This window comes from Egretta garzetta, unplaced genomic scaffold (genome assembly GCF_000687185.1).
Source record: "Egretta garzetta isolate BGI_Z169 unplaced genomic scaffold, ASM68718v1 scaffold45, whole genome shotgun sequence".
Lineage (NCBI taxonomy): Eukaryota > Metazoa > Chordata > Aves > Pelecaniformes > Ardeidae > Egretta > Egretta garzetta.
Window position 1 is genome coordinate 2978944 of NW_009260028.1, and position 18310 is coordinate 2997253.

Genomic DNA, 18310 nt, shown 5'->3' on the forward strand with positions numbered 1-18310 from the left:
AGTTTATATCCACTTATTGGGTCTGTGTTGCTGTATGTGTTGGATGGAGAGGATTTTGCTCTCAGCCATAGTTTTTGTCACTGCATTGTACATCAGTGTTTAGTAAGAATAGGACTGCATGGATTGTTACTGGCTGTTATTGATACTCCATTGAACAAGATGGCTTTTGTGTTTGGCAGTATATATTGTTTTATCCTTTTACCTATTAGTTATTTTTTAAGTCTTATTTGTATAAAGAATAATTAAATGTATTATGCACTAAAAGGAGCAATTGCAAGGTCAAGCACCCCAAATCTATGAAATGCCAGAATTAAGATTGCAACTGAAGTCCTCATTTGTTCCCTTTGCATAGATGCCTTAGACAGTTATCTGAATTATGAGAACCCTCCTGTTCTCCAGAACACCATCTTAATTATTTATATGTATCCTCTCACCAGTGTAGACATAGGACTGCATACGTTCTCAGTGGTGTTTATACTGTTGCATACAACCTGGTTTGAAAACTGTTACTACAGCACCACATATCGCCACAGCTAGTGTACGTTTTCATTATATAACTAATGTGTGATACAAGTAGAGGTTCCATTCATGTACAACTCAAGTTTGGGTTTAATGGCAAGTTTCTTTTAAAGAACATCGATCAAAATGTAATTGAAACATCTATATAAAAAAATAAAAACAACCTTGTGCAGAATTTATTCTTAGAAGCATTTGCAAATAATTATCCTGCTGTTCCTCAAGAGAAACATCAGTATTTGAGCAAAGTATAAATTGAAGCCAAAAGGTTAAAAGTGATTGCCTACAAAATCCCTAAATCCACATTGTGGAAACATGATTAGGAGTCATCAGAATTACAAAAGGCCTGAGTACTCAGAACTCCAAAATTAGTATATTTGAATGTTTGTAACATCTGTAAATGAAAGTCCATATTTTTTGTGCATCGCACAGACACATAGTTTAGACAAATAATACAAGAAGTTTTGAGAATTTAAACTAGTATTTGTATCTTTACAGAAAGATAAGGAAGACCAGTGGCTAGAGAAAAAAGTGCAGGGTACTAGAGACCACATCATCTTAGAGCATCTTCAGTGGACCATGGGTTATGAAGTACAAATTACAGCTGCCAATAGACTGGGTTATTCGGAACCAACGTTGTATGAATTCAGCATGCCACCAAAGCCCAACATTATTACAGGTAAGTTAATTGTAGAGTGTTTTCTCTATGACTTATTTGCTACCCATAGTACACTAATGTGTATAATTGAACATAAGGTAACTGAAGTCTTTGACTGACAAAGCCTGAGACTGCATACTTTATTAACAGCAAATACTCGATTCAAAACCCTTAAATGGGACCCTGTTTCCTACTTTTCTCTTAGTAATAAAGTAATTTGTAAGTACAGAAAAAACATTGAATCTTCAACCCAGATGATGACAGTTAACAAGAAATACAGTATTTAAGATACACTGCTATATATTTTTAAGTCGTCTTGTACTGCCTATTTGTCTGTTGTAAGTAACTTAGTTAACAGAATTCTTGATTTCAGTCCAACTCAAAATATCTCTACATGTGCTTCAAGATACACATGTAATAAAGGTGTTTATTTTAGTGTCTGATGAGGTTAAGACTTCAAATAGTCTTGTTTAGATACTGTCTTACTGATTCACTTTACATGGTGAGCATACAGCCTTCTATTAGGCCTATTTACAAGCTTTGAATCTATAGAAATGTTCATATTTTTAAGTGTGTAAATTGGAAGGTTTGGAATTTTTTTAAGGAAAACTGCATGGTGAGTGTGTTTCAGTGACTAATTTAACAAGTTTTAATGCTTCCCAACATAAAGTTATATTTTGGTGCAACAATGATAATTGTTTCATTCAGAATAAACCTAAAATATGATGGTAATTTCTGATATGAGTAATTTTAATTTTTATAAAGCAAATATTATGACAAAGATATTTCAAATTTTTAATCTAAATTATGAGGTGATATCTTTAATAATAAATTCCAAATTAGATCAGTGTCATTATTACCATTTTAAAATCAGGTGCTAAATCCTCTAACACAGTATTTTCTGTATGCCATATATTAAATTATTAGAGTACTAGAATCAAATTAAAATCTTGCCAAATAAATATAATGGCCAATATATTAAATGTAAACTATAGTAATACCTGTGTTTCAATCTGAGCATCTGACTAGCATTGATCTTACTGAAGTGGCAAGGGGTTTGAATGAGTCATAGACTATGGTGTCAGTGAAAAAGTTTGAAATAGCTGACTAGGTTTTTTTCTTTCTATTGCAAGTTTTCTTCAAATATATTTTCAGACAAGTTATCTCAAGAATTCTGCAATATTTTTTAATACTCCTTAGGAATTTGTTGATATTGGAAGCATTGTTACTTGCATTTATAGAAAGAAATAGGCCTCTGTAATTCATGAACAGGTTCAGATCCAGTTCTAGTACCAATATATGGTTTATGCACTTGAATTGCAGTAATGAGAATTGATTTGCATCTTGATTGAAAATCAGGGCCTCAGTAGGCCCTGTGTACTTGTTTTTAAACAGATAGTGCCTTGTGTTTGCCATCATTCAGAAATAAAATTTCACTACATGATCAAAAATGAAAAGGGAAAAAGAAAAGTAGGAAAGCTTACAGTTCCAAGGAAATAAAAATATTTATCAAGTAGAAAAATAAATAACCCCCTATTTAGGCAAATTGAAGGGATACAACATTTTTCAGTTTTGTATATTTGAAACAAAAATCTTACTTGTTTTGCAATGCAATCTAACTTTAACCTGTTTTAATTATTTAAAGTATTCTATATTATTGCCACAGCTGCTGTAACTGAGAAAAACATGATATGCCGGTGTAAACGGTAATGTAGACGGTCTCTAGACATTCAAGTAGAAAACAGCTTAGTTAATTTAGTTAATCAATAAGATCAATAGATATTTTTCTCTGAACATGGTTTTATAGGTATTTAGGGGCTTTTTCGTTTCAGTGCTCTCCCATAACCTCTAAGTATTTGTAAGAAGTCTGTTTCACTATTTAACATCAGGTCTTCTTTATATGAATCATTACTGCAATTATGATTGTGGAACTAATTAGTTTCCTTGACAACTGTTTTTGCAAAGCCTGAAAAGAGTGTGAAATTCATAGAATCATAGAATCACTTTGGTTGGAAAAGACCTTTAAGATCATTGAGTCCAACCTTTAACCTAACCCTGACATCCCACCACTAAACCATGTCCCTAAGCACCTCATCTATCCTTCTTTTAAATACCTCCACGGATGAGGACTCTACCACTTCTCTGGGCAGCCCATTCCAGAGCCTGGCAACCCTTTCGGTGAAGAAGTTTTTCCTAATGTCTAGCCTAAAGCTGCCCTGGCGCAGCTTCAAACCGTTCCCCCTCATCCTATCATCTGTTACCAGGGAGAAGAGACTGACCCCCACCTCTCTACAGCCTCCTTTCAGGTAGTTGTAGAGGGCGATCAGGTCTCCCCTCAGCCTCCTCTTCTCCAGACTAAATAACCCTGGTTCCCTCAGCCGCTCCTCATATGACTTGTGTTCCAGACCCCTCACCAGCTTGGTTGCTGTCCTCTGGACATGTTCCCATCATAAGAACATTCTGTAGGTGATTTTTAAAAGTATGTCAAAAGACACAGTCAGTGGAACATTAAAGTTCACCTTCATGAGTTATCTTGTTTTGAAATGCATAATATTATTATTGCAATATAACATATATATATAAAATATTATTGCAAAAGTATGATCCTACTCTTTTAAAACTTGATAGATAATGGTTATGAAATGCTTAACTTTGAGCAGAATAATTCTTTCTGGTACCAGTTAGTCAAGTCCGACGATGCATTGTTTGTCTGCTTTGAGGCTTAGCTGTTTGCAGCCAGGCATCTCCAGCTAGGTCCAAAGAAGGACACAGGCAACAAGAATGAAATTTGGCAGACTTTTGAATGAAATCTGCCTCACCTACCCTATGCTCACTTAGCTGCTTCTGATGACTGAGATTCCCTTCCTGATTATTCATGTAATTGTTAGAAAAGTTTCTAAGACTCATGAAGGTTTTCATCTGTATGTGTCCAGATCTATGGCACTTCAGCTGAACTGAGTGTTTCTGTCTTGCTCTAAATGTAATTAAAACCCAAGATATCTGTAGATGTATGCAGTCTCACAGATATTACTTATCCCAAGACAATGTTGAGATCCCCTAAGTATCACGATGGTTAACTATACCTAACGTATTATTCAGGGGAAAATGCGTGCAAGCTAATGTAATTAATCAGAGAACTGGGGAGAGATGGAGGCAAAGATACATTTGTTATGCTTTTATGGGTGTTTACCAGGGAATGGGAGTTGTCACAAGAAATAAAACTTTGGTTCTGATTCCTGAAGAAGGAGCTCGCTTCTGCGTTCAAGAGCCATTGGATATAAGGCAGAAGTAGTAATCCCTGAAGGCAGGGCCTGGAAGCCAGTACTCTACTTACATGAAACTCTACAGAACTGCTGTGGGCACTGAGTCCACATCCTCTGCTTGCTATGTAAATGTGAGCATGTACCAGCTCCTGGCTGGCAGTCAAATTCTCTAATAACACAATATGATGATCTTCCATTACTAGTCTTAGGTCTAGGAAGGAGCCTGAGGCTGCAAATTGCTGTCTGGCATCCATGAGGTGTGTGAGTGAGACAGACAGTCCTTTAGATTTTTACATGCTTGGTCTCAGAAGCCTCCATCTATGTATGTACTTGATTTTGTAATTTCTGTTCCTAGGCCTGTAACACAGTCTTTATTCACTGAATCATTCAAATTTGTGATTAGTTCCTCAGAATTTGTAATCTTTTTCATAAATTTTTGCTGGTTTTCTGAAGGGTTTACCAATGGAACCCTGCACTGACTTTGAGAAATACTCAACAAACCAGCTTCTTAAACCACTTTTCCTTAAATAAATGTATGTGTAATGTATTCATGCATGTGTATATGTGTATACATACATTACTATATATTATATTTATGTATATACAATTTTACTTCCTACTTTTTTGAGTTATTTTTTGCAGTCAGCAATTCCATACTTTCTGCAAATGTTAGATATATTTTTAGAAATTAGCGGCAGAAGATTTATGCAAGTGCTGTCTTCCAAAGGCATTTATCCAGTCAGTGCTGTTTCTCTGGAAGGCCAGTAGATAGATTAAAAATGGCTGCAAGATGTGTTTTATCATATGTTTTTTCTTCTTCATTATAAATTAATAACTTGGCTCAATAGTGAGAAAATGAGAAGCATTTGGAGATAATAGGAAGCCCTTAGACCTAATTTTCTCACTTTGCAGTATTGGTTGTTTTGGCTTTTTTTAACTTCCAATACTGCATGAACTGTTGGAATATTTTTTTATTAACATCTCTGGAAAAGTTTTAATCCCTTGTGCATCTCATTTACTTTTTTTTTAATACATGTCTGTCACCAGTGCTTAAAATCATATAGTGTTAGGCAAAGAGGAACAATACGTGGTATTTTCTCTCATCATCACTAGTAGTAAAGATGATACTCTTCATGCCAAACATGATCTTTATCAGTCCTTTCTACAAAAATGTAGCTTTAGGCTCTCCAGTGCCAATAGCTCCTATCATGCTACAGGTGTGTGCGTGTATATATATATATATATTTGAATTTGTATATGTACATTTTATGGTGCATTACATAGACAAAATAGGGATTTTGAACTATACAGACAGTGTTTTATTAGAATAGAAGCTAGGATAATGAACTTTTTAATCCAGAGACTGAAAATTACCAAGTACGGAAAAATAGAAATAAGTCTCCCTGATGCCCACAATTTTCTCTCAGGGTGAGTCCTTTTCTTTAATTTTGCTCTCAGTCAAGCAATTCATTGACTTTTTTTGAGTAGAAGTAAATTCTACATATCCCATCTTGTAGCTGGGGAAAGTTTTTGTTCCTGTCACCTCTTGCTGCCAAAACGCAGACTCTTGCTGCAGGTGCTCTCCTTGTTTCTCACATCCCTTCAGCACTGACCCAAGGGGTTCAAGAGACTTCATGGGGCACAGTTTTCCTTGCTCTGAAGGGCAGCATAACCACCTTTTTCTCCAGAAGGCTTGACTTGACCCTGACCATGCATCAGCTAAAGGAAGCCAGAAATCAGCCTTCTTCATTCTTGTTCTGTACCCCACCGCAAAAGTACATAACATTTGTTGACTTACCATAATTATGGTTACTATAAACTGCCAATCTGAATAGTTCTCGTGTTCTTTGAAGCATTTTCCTTAGGTTTCAAATAATTTCAGATCGGTTTGAAATTAGATTTTATCTGATTACAACCAAGCCTCAAGGTCAGGGTATCATAAAAGCATGTTTGCACAGCCAAGGCCTCTACTGTCATTACCATTAGCCTTCCTTGCCACAAGAGGCAAGCTGGCTCATGTTCAGCTTGGTGTCCACCAGGACCCCCATGGCCTTTTCTGCAAAGCTGCTTTCCAGCCGGGTGGCCCCCAGCCATATACTGGTAACTAGGATTGTTCCTCCCCAGAGGCAGGACTTTGCACTTCCTATGGTTGAACTTCATTAGGTTTATGTCAGCCCATTTCTCCAGCCTGTCAAGGTCCCTCTGGATGGCAGCACAACCGTCTGTTGTATCAGCCACTCCTCTGAGATTTTTGTCATCAGCAAAGTTGCTAAGGGTACACTCTGCCCCATTGTCCAAATCATTGATGATGTTGAACAGGACTGGACCCAGTATTGACCCCTGGGGTACACCACTACTCACTGGCCTCAAACTAGGCTACATGCCATTGATCAGCACCTTCTAGGCCCATCCATTCAGATGGTTTTCATTTCTACCTCACTGTCTGCTTATCCAGCCCATATTATCAACAACTTCTCTATGAGGATCTTATGGGAGACAATGTCGAAAGCATTACTGAAGTCAAGGTAGACAATACCCACAGCTCTCCCCTCATCTGCCAAAACAGTAATTTCATTGTTTAAGGTTACCAGGTTGGTCAAGCATGACTTTGCCTTTGTGAATCTATGCTGGCTACTGATGTAGTAGTTCTTCACATGCCTGGAAGCAGTCTCCAGGATTAGTTGCTCCATCACCTTCCCAGGGATTGAGGTGAGGCTGACTGGCCTGTAGATGCCCAAGCCCTCCTTCCTGCCCATTCTAAAGACAGAAGTGACATTTTCTTCCCCCCTTCCTCAGGTACCTCTCCCAAAATCCATAATCATTCAAAGTTTATTGAGAATGGGCCTGCAATGACAGCTCCCTCTGCACTTGTGGGTGCATCCCATCAGAACCTAAGGACATATCCGGTTTTCTTAAGTATTTCCTGACTTGGTCTTTGATTCAGAATTTCCTCATATCTCTGCATCCTTAGATTTCCAAAGGCAATGCCATCTCTGTTATGTTTATTTTCTAAGTTTCTATTTACAGCTCTTGTTCCCATAACCAAGCCAAATTTGTTCCTTCCTCACTTTCACTTCAGTAGCAACAACAGCATTCTTCAGGCCAGGTTGGGTGTCAATTACATTTGTGGTATTTTTTGTCTCAGTCCACAATCAGTAACCCATGTGCTTTTGCAGCTGTAACCTGTCTCTTTTTTTAACTTTAGTCAACAATTCTGTAGGCAAGGAAAAGACTGTAGACTGTTGAGCATTTTGCAGAACTCTTGGTATCCAAAATTAGTCATTAGTGGTCATATGTAGCTCAGTTGAGGAGAAGCCCTTTCCAGGTACAATGTGTTAGTTTGGAACAGGGCCACATTCCGAGGCATAGTTAGCTATGGGGTAATGTCAGCAGCTGGCTTTTGGTACTTTATTCTTAGTTCTAGGAAAAGTTATGTTGCATCATTAAAAGTTAAATTAGGAGAATTGTGGCGATTTGTATTCATCATCTTCTTTTGTAGTCTCTTTCCATAGAAAAAGCCAGAAAGACTGCCAGTAGGTTCTTGAGCCAGGAGTAAAAGTCATTACTTGTGGCTTTTAAATTGCCTATTTAAATCTCCAGGAAAAGACTATAGAATTGTATCATGTACTGGTTCTTCTGGAATAAAATTTTGGCCTGATTTTCAACCTATGGCTTGTGACCACGCTGCCTATCCATGTATGTGTGTATAAATACCTGCACAAACATCCATCAGTTTGTGTCTTCTGATAACTTTCAAGTGCAGTTGACAATTTCACTAAATTTGCCAGAGAACAAAGGCTTCAAAAATAATACATGCTTGTGAAGTATTTAAAAATAGGTATCTGAGGGTAGAAGTCAAATTCTTTGTAGCTCAGTAAGGAAAATACTGTATTGCAAATTTACACACTTTTAACAATTGGAATAATTTGGGAAAGAATAGTTGTAACCTGTTGACCCTTGATCCTTGCACCAGCTTGGATAGCAACAATAAATTTAAACCAAGAAAGAAAAAGAAAAGGACAGGAGTTTGAAGATATTTCCAAATGCAAGATTTCCATTCCAAGAATCAGAAATTTTAAGACCATAATGGACACCTCCTTTGTACAACTTTGTTCATTACCAGATTCCTTATTCTATCTTTACAGCTTTGACTAGTTAGGGTTTTAGTTAGATTTAAAATGAAGAACAAAATGCAGTAGTCAAAAAGGAAACCCTTGAGGCTGTTAGTCTCCTTGCAGCTCCCATCATACTCCCAGGGCAAGGAAGAGCTAAAGCGTTACTCTTGTGCAGTTACCTGCATCATTTTCTCATAGGCTGAAGGATATTATTATTTCAAAATCAGAACTTGAAAATAAAGATTTTTGTCTGACTTCTGTTCAGATCATAATTCTGAGCTAGAAGTGTAAAGCAAAGTCTTCAGCATGTATTGCTGTAATGGAAGTATAATTATTTTTTATTATTTTCTGAAGTACTGAAGAGGGTAGAGAGAAGAGATTAAATGTGGTTTTGAGATCTCATGCTTTGAGAATAGTAATTGATAGAAATCACACCAATCAGAAAAAATAATATCCAAAACTTCAGAAAGATGATAGCCCTCACAAAACTTATTTGCTTTTGTTTTGCAAGCTAGTACTAGAATTTGCTGAGTAAGAGCCATTTCTCATCAAATCCTGGAAATGAACATTGTTGTAAGTGATAGGGCATATTCTTGCTGTAGGCTGAAAACAGCTGTGTTTGCTCCATTCCCTGCAAAAACTAATGTTTTTTACATGAAAAGCGATAGAAATAGCTTATTAAAATTGATAGAACTTACTTGATATGAAACAGAGAGAGACAAAAAGTCTTACACTATCAGTACCATTGGAGATGTTCATAGGCAAAAAAAAATGTTTATAAAACGTAATTCTTACAGTACAGCTATCACAAATGTTAACTACTGCTGAATAGTAGAAAAGCAGTAGAATTCTAGAAAAAACAATACTAGCTGAAGAACTGCTCTGTATTCACAGAACTTCTGCTTCAAAAGGAATTGATTTCTCTTTTTCCCTTGTGAATTTAAGTTTGCTTATCTTTTTAAATGCTATGAGAAAAAAAGAAAATCATCACAGGTGTTGAAGTGCTAGGCCATACTTTGCAAGTATGATACTCTTATATGCCTAGACTATTTGTTACAAGTAGTTGCTAGCATTATGTTGCTTTATAATTAAAAAAATCCTGTGCCAATTAAAAGATTAAATTGTTACATATAGTCTCTAAAAATATTTAAAAGCTGTGTTATTAAAATAACTGTAGAAGTTTAGTGTATCAAAGGGTTTTTTTCCTATCAATATAAGGACCAAACTATTTAAGTCTTAATAAAAAGAACTGGTTGTGACTTTTGAACAGCTTGAACAGTCATAATTTGCTTAAAAATGTGTATCATTGAAAACATCACAGTACAAATATATGTGAGGAAGGGGTAAAGTCCATAATAGATCTCAGTTTATTTAAATTGCTGCCTTTTCTACTTGATAGTTACCCACACTCAGATGTATATTTGTGCAAGAACAGGGACATTCATGTTGTAAGAGGATAATGCATTGGTTAAACATTATGCATCCACATCCCAAAGGCAAGTTTCCCACCAGAACACATTCACAAAACAACAGCTCTGTGATTTAAGCTAAATTTGAGGTGCATTATAAAAACCCCTAAAATATTAAAATCCTAAAACCTAAGAGATCCCTTCATTTTGGGTAGCAGTGAAATTCTGCACGTCCTGATCATATATTTGTGGAAAGAGAGAATTATTCTCCACCATTTGCCTTTCTCTTCAGACTGTGAGCTCTCTAGAGTAAAAGACATACCCTAATATATTTGTGCTAAGAAATCACTGATCATCCCAGACATTGATTTTAACCCTAAAAAAATTCTTTTAAAGCTTATAATTATAATAAGAGACTCCTGTAATAGTTTAAATGAAAAAGGGGGGGGGCTTAACAGCTTTCACCTTCTTCCATTACAATTTCTTATAATTCACTTTTTAAAGTAAGTAAAATAAGATGTAACCAAGGTTATTGTTCATACTACACAAGATTTTCTACATTTCAATTTGTTTTGAAGTCTCTTTTGAAACTGTAGCCTAATACTGATATTAGTCACTATCCATATAATTACTGTGTCACTCTAGCTGAAAAAAAAATTATTATCCAGTCAAGGAGATTAAGATATTTAAACATACACTATATTGCATAAAGTTGACCGTATTATCTGCCAAAAAGTGAACTTTCAACATAAATATTAGTAGAAAATACATATGCAGACTTCATATAGTGCCCTGGATTGCACCCATACCTACTGTGCAGACTTGAATGTCTAAGCAGTTGCATGTTTTGAAAAGGAAAATTGTTTTATTCCCACCCTAGTTAATTATCTAGTTACCCAGCTGCTAATTGCATTGGTCATTCATATTTTACATGGACTTATGTCCATATTATTATTGCCAGTTTTGACAGTGGTCAAAACTCCTACGATAATTCAGGAACAAGATAAACTTATTGGCAAGAAGAAGGAGCTAAACAAGTTTCTCTCCTCTTTATTCCCATGCATGATCTAAACCTTCTTTTTATGTAATTACTGACTTTTTTTACAGTTTCTTCTTTCAGCCTATGGGTGGTGGTTGTTGTTGCTTCAAATATTCACTACTTCTGATAGGTGCATTGTAGTTTCCTGAGTCCCAAGGACTCTAGCATGAAAAACACATGAAAGATTGTATTTAGGTTGGGTGTGGCTGAATATTTTCTAATCTTGAGGAGAAACATGCCTCATGTTGGTCACATGCCTCGGGTTAAGTGCTTAAATAAATTGGTTTAAAGTTAGACCAAAGATTTTACCATTTTGACTGCTGTGGAGAATCACATGTTGCTGCTATTAAGGTACACCTTTTCTATGGTTTGAGTATTTTATTATACAGATTTGCCAAGAGCACTACAATGGTTATGATTTCATCCACACTGTAACCATAATTTGATGTTTCTATTAGAATAAGTATTCCAAGTGATTGTCTTTGGCACGACGTAAATTTAAAATTAATTATTTTCTCTTTTTTCTTTCACACTGTCACTTTTTTCCTTTTGATGCTTTATTTTTTGTGTTTAATTAACTTTTTCACTGTTTTCTCAAACTCACTTCTTTTTCACACTCTTGATTTTCTGTAATGATTCTTATCCACACAGACAGATGCTGTGAAGCTACTAGACATGAAAATGGAGGCCACCCCCTGCAGCTGAATGCTGCTGGTTTCTCTTTCATTGTAGTCATAAGTTTCTGGTGCATGTTTTGATGCTGTGGATAAGGCAAGCAATATGTTTTCTTCCTCTCCCTCTTAATTTTATATTTACAGGAAAATAAACACAGATCTGTATAAAACTTGTACTTTTCTATAGCCCTTCCAAAGTTTCCATTCCTAGTTAAGATCCTAAATAGACTTCAGTCTGTGCATGTAAAATTCTTCTTTTGGCTTTTTGGGACCCTTGAAAGTTCTATGACAAATTAAACAGGTGGTGCTTGGCTCTTCTGTGTGACACAAGTTGGGGAATGTACTTATCGAATTTGTTCAATGTGATTTGATTCTATTTTCTCAACTATATTTTGATTGTAAGAAATCTATACATAGACCTCACCATTGTGAGTCCCATGGCTTTCCAGGCACACCATCAACTGATCTTTCATTAGAGCATTTTGATTCTGTATTAAACTTTTTCACAGAGTTGTGTTTATACCAGCTTCTTCCATTATGTACTTAAAACTTTATGCTAAATATAAACATGTTTTGTACTTTCTATTGGATTTTAACAAACATTTCTTCTCTAACTGTAATCTACGAATTGGTTGAATTCATAGTATTCCATTTCATATACTTTTTCTGTGCCTCTCTGCAGCCATGTCTCAGCATGTTAAATAGGTCCCTGCCCACCAAACTCACTTCTTGCAACTGTAATGGTGCCACTTTCCATTTCGTGGCATTTGTTGGACTTGAAGATCCAGAGGGCTCAATTTTGACCTCTAGTAAAGAATGGGAGAAGTGGTTTTCCCTATTTTACATGTTAAAAGAATGGTTTACAACGTCTGCAACTAGAAAAATGTATACAAAACCTCAGAAAAAGGTTCATTTAGTAGAAGTCCACATAGACATTTTACTGCATATATTTTTTTTAGAATTTATGTAGTTGGCTAAGTTTATAGTTCATTCCTCTGTTGCATACAGAATAAACCAATAAATCAATGCACTTCAGAGCTAAGGCAGAATTAAATATTTATTTTAAGATACTTCCCTTCAAATTTTTACTAAACATAACAAAGATAATAATATAACAGCATATGCTGATTTTTCTCCCCTTATAGTTCTTTTCTTTTGGATTTTAACTTTGAAATTATTTGGTCAATTTTTTTAATGTATCTTCACATAATATAATCTTATTTTTTAGAAATAGCGATTATGGTCAGTTTTGCCAGTTTCAATTTATTCTTAGAATCATAGAATCAGAATGTTTTGGGTTGGAAGGGATCTTTAGAGGTCATCTAGTCCAACACCCCTGCAGTCAGCAGGGACATCTTTAACTAGATGGAAGTCTTTACTTTGAAACATCATTAATAAAAACTCTTCATTTAAAAGAAATAACAATAATTTTAGAAAACTGGCTTATGTCACAAGTAAGATGACTTCAGAATGTATGTGTGTAAAGCTGAAGATTTAATTTATTGACAGAAATACTTTTTGGAAAAATTTACATATTTAATATAATGAAGTAGCTGGAGTTCAAGCAAATGCCATTCTAAAAATGTTGGCTTCATTGTGATCTGTAGAAAATCTCTCATTGTGTTAAGTGGGGCCACTATTTCATCTGTGGCCCTTGCCACTATGTTCTATCACTTTAACCTAATGCCATGCCATTAATTTGAACTGAATTACATTGACATGTGCCTGGCATAGTATCGTAAAGAAATAGAACTTCTATTCTAATTTTTTAAAAGTCAAAACTTCGGGTTGCCAGTAAGAGTCAGTTAGATGAAGGCCTATTTTTCCATGCACAAATAATGTGAATATATGCATTGACTTTGTTATTTAGTTTTGTAAGTGTTATTCTTATAAAAAACCGTATTTATTTGTTTTATGGTTAAGTCTTTATTGAACCTACACAAAATTAATGAAGGATGGGGATTTTAACATTAAGCTGTCTTTTTTTAATGAAGCTTTTCTCTTTAACTGTCATATAGAGGATTTGGAACTGTTACCTACATAGAACAGATATTGAAAGCTTTCAGGTGTGAGAACAAATATTCGGTTGCATATAACTCTGGCAAGCACTATTGCTTCTGCTAATTTTTTATTTTTTAGGGGAAGAATCACCTTGGGCAGGAACATTTTCAAGAGTCTTTATTTTTTTCTAACCGTTTTTAAAATCCAGATAGTGAACATGTTTGTTATTGTCTTTATCGGCACTTTTTTCCCTGTGGCAATAAAACAAAAAAACTGCAACTACATCTCTACTTATGATCAGAGAACTGATAACTGGTGAATATGTAGTAAATAGATTCTGCTTGTATTCCCAAGGGGGAAAAAAAAAAAAAAACCTGCCCAAGTCTGGCCTTATTAGAAGCCTCTGAAAATCTCAGTTCACAACTGATCAATAGTGAATTGTTGGTCTCCACCCCACACCATGATCTGCTCCCTGGAGCTCCTTCTCAGTTTGCAGGAGCACAGTGGTGCACAAACACGAGGGGTCCTTCTTTGACTAGGGGAGCAGCAAATTCTTTTGAGAGGCTGTTGTCTGCAATCACATCCCTTCTGTGTTCTGATCCCATTGTAAGCAACCAGATGCATATAAGGAAACAGAATTTTCTCTTGTGGACACAATAGGATTAGAGTGAGAGTGCTGTTAATAATAATAATAAAAACCAAATTGCAGATACAATCACAAAAAGTGAGTACCTGCCACTGGATTTAAAATGTCTTGAGAAAAACTTAGATGGTCTCACAGAAAGAAACATAAAATAAGGTTTCATTAAGGTTGCATGGACAGTTCAGTGCTGGTATTTCTTTATTTTGCAGCATTTTCCTAATTTCCTGAAATCCTAAACCTTAAAGCTGTTCTACTAAACATTTTATTACATATTTTACCTGTCATACACTTGTCTGTATGCCTGTCTGCCACCTGCAGCAGGAGACTGCTACAGGTACATATAAGAGTAGAAAAATGAAAATTTCTAAATAATTTTCCTACTCTAGTTAAACATTTGAAGTACTCTTTACCAGTTATAAATTTATTAGCTTAGCAAATCATTCTAACGTTGCAGTAGGTATATAAGAAGACAAGATAGGAATTAGGGTGCAGAGAGTGATTGACTGTGAACTCTCCAAACATATTTTGAAAGAGCTAATGAAAAGCCTTGAGAAATTTTAGAAGATAAATATACATTATAAGTGACAAGTTGGCTTTTATCCTTAGTGTCACAATGCCAGTAAGATAAAGAGACAATTTTGGATCATTTTTCTTTTTCCTAATTGATAGTAGCTTCAGCTGGAAACTACGTAAGTTTCCACTGTTAAATGAGAGAAACTTTAGGTTGGCTCCAATTTATATTCTTCTGTGTTATGCATTTTAAGGCTATGAGTTTGAATATGATCCTTTTCTTTTAGCACTACCCTTCCCATCACAGTCCAAAGAGGATGAGTTAAGCCAATATTATAGGGATTCTGTGACAGCAGAGCCAGGGAGTTCTGGGCAGTGTCCCAAAACTGCTGTAATGGGAAAGAAAAAGAGGAAGAGAATAATGTCCTTGGGTTGTCATGTATCTCCTGAGATTAATAAATAATATGGATTTGTTTGTATTTCTCTTTAAGAAAGTTTCATAATTCCATCTTTAAAAACAACGAGGACAAGATTGTTTTACAAAATTTTGTACAATCAGTAGGAACATACAGATTTTAAAATCTTGTCTTCCTACAGACAAGAATGAGGAAAAAGTGAAAAGAGACATTTGCAAAATAAATTATAATTGGTAGGTATAGACTGAACGGCTTTAAAATTGTAGTTTAAACTGTATTAAAATGATAAATATGTCTTCACAAATTGAACTTAATATTCTGCTGTCATTAGTACTTAAAAGTTAGATAAGTAAATTTATTCCTTTAAATGTAGTGATTATAAAAGGGATTTTAAATCTTATGATTGATAGTGTAAAATGTCACCATTTTTTCAACATTGTCACATATTTTGAAATGCTAATATTCAATTGTCTGCAAGACTGAAGTCCTAAAATTTTTTATGCTGAACTTGTGCCTTAAATCCAAATTGATAACACAGAGACTTAAAAAGGATAATGATTGTTCTGTGATATAGCAGTATATCTCTAAGGAACAGTATTTTTTAAATGTTTTGATTTACAACCTTTTGAGTCTAAGGCTGGCTTCTTTCCTAAATCAGACTTTACTTGCCGTCTTTTTTGTTTCCAGAGTTTTGACAATTTCCTAACATTTACCAGTTATTCATGAATCAAAGTATTTACATAATACAACTTCAAATGTGATCCTTCGTTTATTACAGTAGATTTATTAGAATGTAAATTGCTGTCTATCTAAATAGGAAAAATATTGCCCAGAAAAAGACACATGTACTGCATACACTGGAAATAAAATATATCCTTCTGTGTGGTTTTATGAGGTATACAAAACATACTATTACCAAGCAACAAAATAGTATTCCATTTAATTTTGTGATGGAAGGCCAAGAACTGATGTGAAAAAAAAAAAAAAAATTATGTGCATATGAAAAATAGATATTTAAAAGATAAACAGATATAGTGGTTTAATTAAATAGCTACCTGTGTGGCCAATACTCAGTTAGATTTCTGGGCCTTACCATGTATTATCTTTTCAGCATGAAAACCTCATTCACTAAATTTAATAGCTCTACTTACATATGTATGCAAACATAAAGTTAAATAATTAAGCTTAACAAAACTTCTTTTAAGAGTAGTGGAGACTCGTATACAATATGTAATTATGCTAATAGTCTCCAATCTTCTACCCATTGTCCAGTATGTTGATGATTTCAAATTGCTCATTTTTTCAAGATTTTTAGGGGAAAAGGAAAAAAAAAATTCTTAGGAAGTACTTTGAACATTATCAAGACAAATGTAGCTTCTGAAGTCTGTAATGACATCACTGAAATCTTTTCTACATCAACAGCTCATCCAAGCTTATCACGTTGTATTTCATCCATCCCATTTCTCCAGGCATATAAGGAATCTTCAGTTTTCATTTGGTACACATTTATCAGAGTTAACATACAAGTGATGGAAGCTCACAGGGAAAATCCTGTTCCTTGTAATGCCAATGACAACATACTAAAGCCAATGGTGTCAAATATCAAGTATAGAGAATCTACCAACTTTGCCTGTTTAGAAACAGTAGCTATATGGAAGCTGCATGCTTGAGAGCTATGTTAAGCTTAGTTGCTTTACAAGAACTACGTCGAGCAACTGAGGTAGGAGTATCCCCTTTTGTTCATTTTTATGTGGCCTAAATTCCCGAGAAACTGTAGTAGTAATTCTTGCCACCATAGTCCCATTACAATTCTTATTAATAGTTCTGAATATTTATTTTACATGTTTAACATTTTTGTAGATGCAATTTTTAGTTAATACATCATTTTCATATTGTTTTAATTATAATATGTTAGATGAGGTGTAATACAAAGTAAATCTTACTGAGTGTGTATTTCCAAGAGAATTACATTTGAAAATACATACAATGTACTAAAAACTACTGTGAAAAATATTGCAAGCACTACAGTTTCTGTAAGTTTCTGTTTTCAAAACCAGCATGAATGGCAAGAAAAAAAAAATGGATTTAAAGTAGTTCATTTTAATTTCTGAAACAACGGCTTTTTTTTTAATCTTATTCATGTTTCACTACCATTTTGCTCCACTGATTTCTTTCGTGCATGAAGTACTTGCTGTCACCTCTCTGCTTTCTCCCAGAAGAATGTGTGCATATGTGTAAATGTAATGTCCCTCAGCATCTTTCCAAACACAGTGTCAAGAAATGTATGTAACTTTGTGCGTCTTTCATCTGTTGTTCAAAGTTCATTTTAGTTTATGCAACTTCTGTCTTCATTTTTGTAATAAAGAAAACTGAGTTAAAGCATTTCTATCTGTATTTTCTTTATTACTGATAAACACTTTTTTCTTGTAGTGTCTACATTACATATTTTGTAACTGAAGAAATTTTTTAATGCTGTATAAATATTTTTTGTTTCAACAGTAAAACTCAGTGTTTTATCCAATAGTGAACATAAAAAAAACCCACCAAAACAAACAAAAATTATTAAAATTAGAATTCCCCAATGTTTAGTTTGGTTCATATTAGGGGTCTGCCGTGCTGCTCCACTATAGGAGCAAGTATGTGAAATGTCTGTATAAATACACAGCCTGAGCACTTCATCCATACTGATTTAATCTGCCTGCTTGAAACAGTTGTATACCAAAAGGCAGGTGTTTTATACTGGGAGAAACTATATTGGTAAATGACACTTTTACACGACATACAACTCTGCTGACACTTGTAGTTGTACCAGTGTAACTATTTAAAGTAAAAACATGCACCATATACTAGCAGCACTCACAATATTAAAATTCTCTTTTTGTAGCTAATGCTATAAAATAATTATACCGTTCAAATATTATTCCAAGTAATACTTCTCCAAACTGTTATGTTTGCATTTATAGATGTCTTTCTTAGAGAGCTAAAAGAAAGTGCTGTCAAAGCCGAAATATTTTATCAATGCAAATACAATCTCAACATGGTTGGACTTTTTTAAAGGTCTCCTGA

General features: G+C 34.7%; 1 protein-coding gene across 1 annotated transcript in view; it reads left to right on the forward strand.

Annotated features, from left to right (window-relative positions):
* Positions 1 to 18310, forward strand: part of NCAM2 (neural cell adhesion molecule 2) — a 140823-nt gene that overhangs the window by 106978 nt on the left and 15535 nt on the right. Inside the window, exon 14 of the mRNA XM_035896416.1 lies at positions 1015 to 1195. Coding sequence (XP_035752309.1) covers positions 1015 to 1195 — 181 coding nt within the window. The remainder of the gene's footprint in view (positions 1 to 1014; positions 1196 to 18310) is intronic.